The sequence below is a fragment of the Chanos chanos genome, chromosome 8, assembly GCF_902362185.1.
Source record: "Chanos chanos chromosome 8, fChaCha1.1, whole genome shotgun sequence".
Taxonomy (NCBI): Eukaryota; Metazoa; Chordata; class Actinopteri; order Gonorynchiformes; family Chanidae; genus Chanos; species Chanos chanos.
In genome coordinates this window covers 23,641,422-23,649,212 of record NC_044502.1, presented here as the reverse complement: position 1 = coordinate 23,649,212, position 7,791 = coordinate 23,641,422, and the positions used below count along the sequence as shown (strand labels likewise).

Genomic DNA, 7,791 nt, shown 5'->3' with positions numbered 1-7,791 from the left:
TAATTTTTTCTAATTTAAAAAAGTAATTGGAATTTTGGTCTCCTTCTTCCATCCAATTTGCCCTCGAGCGTGTAAATGCTCCTTTGGCTTTACAAATGCATAATTGGTCTAGTTTCAATTGCAGTGTTTGTAATTCTGCTCTCTGAGCTTGGCTAAAGAGTCAGAGAGAGTATCAGAAACTAACCCCTAATCTATGCGTGAATGTAGGGACCCATTTTTGGTTTTCACCGTAAAGTCTCTAGAGCTGGGGTTGTTAACTTGCCATATATCAATTAGATTTCTCTCGTTCATAAACTCAGTCAGTAGGGAGTCGGCATTATTATTTCTATGGCCGGTCAATTCGATCATCTAGCCTACAGTAAAATTAAAATCTCCGCCCAAAATAATTTTCATATCTGTAAATCTAACTAAAAGATTCTCATTACTAGTATTTAAACGGCCAAGCAAATCTTATTTTCCCATATATTATTGTAACCATATACATTACCAGTTAGTAAAATCTGAGTATTGAAACAAGTATAAGGATATAGTGTACGTTCGTATCAACGTCCGTGCAGATCACTTTCCCATTGGGCTTGTGCTTCAATTTCGGTTCCTGCTGAACGCTCGGTTCCATGGGACATCCACACTTCCGCCCCCGACTGTGAGACAGTTTGAGACGTATCGTACTTCCCCAAATACTCGTTAGTCTCGTGACGTAATACGTTAACAAAATGGCTGCTTCCACGAATATAAGCAAAGGCGCTGTTATCTCTAAGACAGACTACTTGAAACGTTATTTGTCAGCTGATGAAGATGGCAAGAAAGCGAAAGAAAAGAAAATAAGGAAGAAACGCCCAAAACCGTCTGGGAGAGGGTAAATAGGATTCGAAATAGCTTTGTTATGGAACTGCCCGTTGAAGCTTCTCATTCGTTAGCTTAATCTCCATCTAATGTGTGCAAGCCCCGAGTGTAGTTTTTCTGCTTGTCAGCTAAAATAATATAATATAATACGTGGGAAGTATAACACGTTTTCTTCTTTATTTCATTTAATTCAGAATGAAAATTGTTGATGACGACGTAGACTGGAAACAACTTGTCAGAAACAGCGAAGAAAAAGAGGACAAGGATGAAGATGACGAAGAAGCCCCAGTGGTAATCGAATTATTCATTTTATGTTTACCGTGATTTTTTGTCGTTTCATCAGTGGATTGGAGCTTCTCAGTGTTTGTACACTGCAGTTTCTGACTCCCCTTCTGTCAGATTGCAGAGATAGTAGACGAGCGGCCAGAGGAGGTAAAACTGTTGGAAGCCTTTAGGACCAGTAATAAATGGAGAGTGATGGGAGGTGAGTAACAGTTTTGCTGTCTGTTGGCAAAGGTTTTGGGTTGCTGCCCCATTGTTAACATATGTATGTATAATATATGTAGCTCCAAATGATGAATTCCAAGAAGAGAAGATACATGGAGCACGACATGATTCCCCTGACGCTTCTCCGGCACAAAGAATCCAACACGACTCCCCTGACTTCTCACCTAAGAGAAACTGTTACCACAACTCCCCTGACCTTTCACTTCAAAGAAAGAATCGCCATGACTCCCCTAACCTTTCACCTCAGAGAAACCGTCGCCATGACTCCCCTGACCTTTCACCTCAGAGAAAAAGTCACCATGACTCCCCTGACCTTTCACCCCAGAGAAAGCGTCGGCATGACTCCCCTGACCTTTCACCTCCAAGACAGAGACCAGGTGGTGGGAACCGCCGGTATGATTCTACCTCACCCTCACCTCCACGAAAGCTTACAAAAACCTCACATTCTGGATCACATAAACAAGGTAAAGAGAGATAAATCACTTCTCCTCAACCTGAGATTTTATCAGAGTGTAAAATGTAATTTTCATCATTATATGATGATTCAGGATGCATTAAATGGTTCAGTTGTTTGCTGAGACAGACTGTCCAATTGAAGCATATAGATCTGACATGGTCCTTATGATTTTTTTGTTGTTCCTTCTCCAGACTCATCAAAATGGTGTCCTCGGACACAGCCCAGTTCTGACTCTGACCTGTCCCCACCCCGCAGGGGGGCACAGGCCGGCAGAGACTCAGACTCTGACCTGTCTCCGCCCTGCAGGACACAGAATGTACGCGTTGTCCCCTCATGTAGTGGGTCTTTCACACTTTCATAACCTTGCTGGTTCCCATAATTCCCATGATGCCTTTTGTTTTATTCATAAGAATGGCTCATATAATAATATCAGCTCCATTAGCATGTAGTGACGTTTTCTGTGATCTCATATCTTCTGTGTTTTCCATGAATGTCTGTTTTCAGGCTACAAGGATGCTGTCTGGAGGTGCTGCAGGCCTGGTCTCTGTGGAAACCCTTAAGAAAGAACAGGATGAAATTCGCAGGAGGGAAAAACAGAACCAGCCTTTGGAAGGTATCTCAAACCATCTACATGATAGGATTGCGAGCAGGATGATGTGATGAAACCCACGGTCTCACAAACGAACTTTTTTTGAATGGATTAGTTCGTATTTTTCGTGCAGAGTGAAGTGGGTGATTCCATATGTGATCTAAAATCTTCTGTTTCAGCAAAAATTCTAACTTTATTGGGAAAGATCTGACTATTTTGTCAATGGTTTGAATTGTTCATTTGCTTTTATTATACTCACAGGTGATACAGTGAAGGTGTTTGTTGTGTGGCTCTTTGTTTTCTCGCAGAGGACTCCCGTAATGCTGAAACCGTGTTCAGGGACAGGTCCGGGCGCAGGCGTGATTTGGAGTCAGAGAGAGTGGAGCAGAGCAGGAAGGCGGGAGAGAAGGCAGAGAAGGATGAGAAATACGCTCAGTGGGGGAAAGGGTGAGTGCATTTAGTCTTTATATCTACTGGTAACTAATGATGTATTTTTTCTGTTTTCTCCCACTCCACAATATCCATGCTAGGTTTTCACATGACAAACACGACTGCTTGAGATGGTGAAGGCTAGCTTGCGCACACACACACACACACGCTCACACACGCTCAGGCACATTCATGTAAACCCATGCACGACATCTTTTTTGCACTGATATTTAGATGCAGTTGTCAGATGATGTAAAACACTTAAAGGAGAGCACTCTGCCTTTGTCTCAGCATCTCATGGAGCATCAGCATAGAGGGAATCAGACCCTTTTTCAGTGTCACACTAACTGTCTTCCCCTGAGCTCTCGGCTGCTGGGCAGTTCCCATGGAAGTCAGGCCCTAAGTGATGGCTGTCAGACAAAGGGGGCCCAGGCAACTCATTCATGACCACTGTAGTTCCCAGGCTCCTCTGTTACAGTAGGCAAATGTTGACCAGCTGGGACCCCAGCCACGAATCTCGGACATTGGCTTCATTGCTGCAGTGTGAGGCAGTGACAGAGCCAGGTTTTCATTCTCAAGACTGATAGCATTTCACACACATCTTGCAGCCTTCATGACCTCGAGTGAAGCAGCAAATACAGATATTGCACCAGATGAGAGAACCTTCATGTGTGAATCACTCTACAGAAAAGCATCGTAATGTAAACATTACTGTTAAGGTGTTGAAGCAGGTGTGAACTGAAGAGACTCTGGTGACAAGCTGCCCTCTCCCTACAGGTTGGCCCAGAGCCTAATGCAGCAGCAGAACGTGACCGACGCCCTGCGTGAAGCTCAGAAGCCCCTGGCACGTCACATTGACGACGAGGACCTGGACCGCATGCTGCGAGAGCAGGAGCGTGAGGGTGACCCCATGGCAGCCATGCTGCGCAGGAAGAAAGAGAAGACTGCCAAGCTCAAAGGAGTCAGAGGTGAGATGCTGCCTATCAGAGATAGGCATGCAACTTGTTTTTATGCCAGACCCATCTGTGGTTTTAAATAGCCTGTTCAAAGCGGAACCCACTCCATAAAAACCAACAGAACAACATTTTTCACAGGTCTTTCATATATATATATATATATCAGCTGCCATACGTTCTATATTGTCTTTACAGATATAGTTTGACAGTTGAACACAGAGCTTGGTTTACATGCTGACAGATTTATAATAAAACTAAGAAATAGAGAGTGAACATACACTCTACTCGTTGTGTTTGCTCACTGTTTTTGCATTAGCCTATGATGAACTGGCCTAGACTCCAACCTGATGAAGCTTTGTCTCCTTGTTTTCCATCCTTGTTTTAAGTGTCTGTCTGTCAGATTCTTAATCTGCCACCATGGTTTGTGTTGTTAGGGTTAGTTTGTCTTGTTCCACCACATTTTGGCCGCCATTAATCATTTAATTGCATGCTTGCAAAGTTTCATTCATTTTCTGTTCTGTTAGTCCGTGAATGCAATACAGGGAATATATCAGAGAAAGGAGGAAAAAATTATGTAATTTATGATGTTATAGATGAAATTGAAGAGCAGCTACACTGTATGTTTGTATGGAAGTAAAACAGAAATGTCCTTTAGAATCAGGAGTAACCAAACTAATGGAGGAAGCATGTTCCAAGGATCACACAAGAAAGCCTTTATTCTCTGGGCCAAAACATCAGAGAAGCCCTTACACACTGCAGAGGCCACGTGTGTGTATTTGTGTTCCTGTGTGTCTATATACATTTGTTCCTGTGTGTGTGTACATTTGTTCCTGTGTGTGTGTACATTTGTTCCTGTGCGTGTATGTGTGTTCCTGTGCGTGTATGTGTGTACCTGTGCGTGTATGTGTGTACCTGTGTGTTCCCGTGTGTATGTGTGTTCCTGTGCGTGTATGTGTGTACCTGTGCGTGTATGTGTGTACCTGTGTGTTCCCGTGTGTGTATGTGTGTTCCTGTGCGTGTATGCATGTGTTCCTGTGTGTGTACGTGTGTTCCTGTCTGTGTGTGTATATGTGTGTTGCTGTGTATGTACTTGTGCTCCTGTGTGTGTATGTTTGTCCCTGTGTGTATGTGTGTGTGTGTGTATGTGTTCCTGTGTGTGCATGTGTTTTCCTGTGTGTACACATGTGTTCCTGTGTCCTGAGTTTGTTAGCCAGCATATGCCGGGTTTTAGCTGGTATCGTGTGTAGTTGTCCGGCAGCCGAAAAACGGCCAAAATGTCCAGTGGGAAATATGCCAAATAAATGAATTCGTTAATGGCATATTAAATGGGCTAATATCTTGTGACCTATGAAATATGTTGCCAAAACAACTTAAATATAAACTTAGATTATTCAAAAGTTTGGTTTGGCCTCTGCTGTTACGACAATGAGAGATCCACCAAGTGTTTGGCCATGTGACTAAGCATTGCTCGAGATTAAAAGCCTATAGCACGCTGCGCGCACTCCATAGCAACAGCCCTGTGCTTTACCTCGACTCTGCGTATTAGCACTGTAAGTGCCCGTCCCGGCTGCCCGATCCATTCTGCACATTGACACACTTATGGTTAGGGTTAGGGATAGGGTTAGTTGACTTTTGTGCGAGCACGCGCGTGTGCAGAACGGATCGGGCAGCCGGGTCGGATCAGGCACTTACAAGCATGACTCCGAAATGTCAAAGCAGACATCCATTGGCCAGTTTCTTAAGAAAACAAGCAGGAATTTGACAAACACGGTTTCGGAATTTCAGACCAACCAGCCTGTTATTTTATTTTAGACCTAATTGCTTCTTCATTTAGCCTATTTTCAAGTTATTTAAATTGATGGGCTTGGAATGCAAAGAGACACACATTTAATGTAGGCTAATGTCTTTATTTAATTACCAGTAGCAAGGCTATTTGTTTTATTTTATTGTTGTAGCCTCTACGTTCAGTTCGCAAAGTTTGCGAAGAGTTGCAGACAGCTCATTCGTGCTGACTACTTTTGATAATGTACATTTGTGTTTTATTGCTGTGTAAATATAGGCTATTATATGGCTATTTAAAACATATGTCTGGTAGTTGCTCTATATTGCCGAAATTCTGGAATATTAACGGCCATATTGGCCTTCAAAAAAAAAAGTCTAGTATAAGCTCTGCCTGTGTGTGTACGTTTGTTCCTGTCTGTGTGTGTATATGTGTGTTCCTGTGTGTTTGTTTGTTAGCCGCACACAATCAGGTGAAGGTAAATGCCACGACAATGGATTGGTTACTTGCTATGGTTTTTTTGTGCTTCAGTCATGTTTAATTTTGTATACACGAGTGCCTTGGGATGTCCTTTAATCCATACATTGTTGTGATGTTATAAATATTGTTTTGCAGAGAGACCCCGTTACAATGGCCCAGCCCCTCCACCCAATCGCTTCAACATAATGCCGGGGTACCGCTGGGACGGAGTGGACAGGTACCAGTACCTCAGTGACCTTAGCCTAATGTAGTGTATTTGAAAGTGAAGGGAAGTGTGTCTTAGTAAAACCATGTCTCTCTCTGAAGGTCTAACGGGTTTGAGCAGAAACGCTATAGCCGCATGTCCGATAAGAAAGCTCTGCAGGAGGTGGCCTACAAATGGAGTGTGGAGGACATGTAGAGCCACGCGTTCTCAGCAGGACGCCCATGTCACGGCACAGGATTCTGGATTTGTTCAAGAATCTTTATATTCCACTTTTATGTTGGGTTATTTTGAGAATCAACGTGCAGAAGAAAATTGTTTTTTTGTTTTGATATGTTGAGATATGAAAGCCCCTAAGATACCTGTATTTGTCCGCCCTGTTTTCGGGTAAGACCCATTAAATCTCATATTTTTTAAAAGCTTTGTGTTGTCATGCCTTGTCCTGGAGGTTGTGGGGATGTGGATGACAAGTATTGCATTTGGATGGTGCAGCATAATTGGTGGTGTTTCAGGTATGGACACCATAGGACAGCATTCACCCAAACATGTCAGGTTTTACTGTCTAATCACTTCACTCAGATGTTCAGTTGCACCACTCTTTTTACAGTTATAATCTACCAGTGTAATTATTATGATAGAGATGGAATGCATGCCCAAACTCTACAAATGTTGTATCAAATTCACTCACACCACTCTGCATCTGTGCCATCGGACAACAGGGGTTCTCTTGTTGCCGAGTTGACTTTTTGCATAAAATTTGCCATGTTATGTTCAGCTGTTTAGATATGCAAATTGGTTTACAAAATTAAAGATTTTAGTCTGAAACTTAGACAAGTTTTAATGTTTGATTCAAAAATCATCTCTTATTGTATTATTGTATCATCTTACACTTGAAATTAGAGCCTTTGGAATTCCATTCATCTCAGTGTACTCCAGTGCATAAATTCATCCAGTGAAAAATAAGAATAATTCAGGAAATGCTTTTTATCATATTACCGGATAAATAACCTTTATATATGTATAAATTCTATACACAAGTGTGTTTTTGAGATTACTACTTTCACACAAAATCTAAGAGCAACAAGTAAGCAAAATCTCTTTATTCAGAAAAGATACTCTGATGTTTAATTCAGATTTCTGAAACTGACGGTAAGGAAATGAAGAATGCCAACTGTATTAGTCCAGCAGTAGAACAATCATATGTTCTATCTCTTCAACTGAACTGTTTAATATTGTTAAAAAACCGACTGCACATATGGTATACTAATTACTTAAAAAGATAATAGCTGTGACTGTGGGCAAAAATTCCGTCAGATTCCTCAGGAGAGTGGCTGATTAACCTTCTGTCAGAGCCGCCTTTGTGCTCCAAAGCTATGGCTGTGCATCCGTCAACCTGCCTGGGAGGGCGTGTTTAGCCTACACAAATAAACCAATTATTAAACAGATCTTAGGACAGTTTCCGACAGAAAAAATGCATTAACGACAAAGGCACATGGTGGAAACGGACACAGTATTGGTTTTAGATGCCAAAGGTTAAAATGGCTGAAT

The 7,791-nt window shown here is 42.1% G+C and overlaps 1 protein-coding gene across 1 annotated transcript; it reads left to right on the top strand.

Moving 5' to 3' along the window:
* Positions 1 to 713: 713 nt before the first annotated feature.
* Positions 714 to 6,629, top strand: bud13 (BUD13 homolog). The gene is made up of 10 exons (XM_030782279.1): positions 714 to 856; positions 1,038 to 1,134; positions 1,243 to 1,327; positions 1,410 to 1,814; positions 1,999 to 2,123; positions 2,312 to 2,420; positions 2,705 to 2,843; positions 3,603 to 3,793; positions 6,177 to 6,258; positions 6,348 to 6,629. The coding sequence occupies exons 1-10, from the start codon at positions 714 to 716 to the stop codon at positions 6,439 to 6,441; spliced, it is 1,470 nt and encodes a 489-aa protein (XP_030638139.1). The 3' UTR covers positions 6,442 to 6,629.
* The last annotated feature ends 1,162 nt before the right edge of the window (positions 6,630 to 7,791 follow it).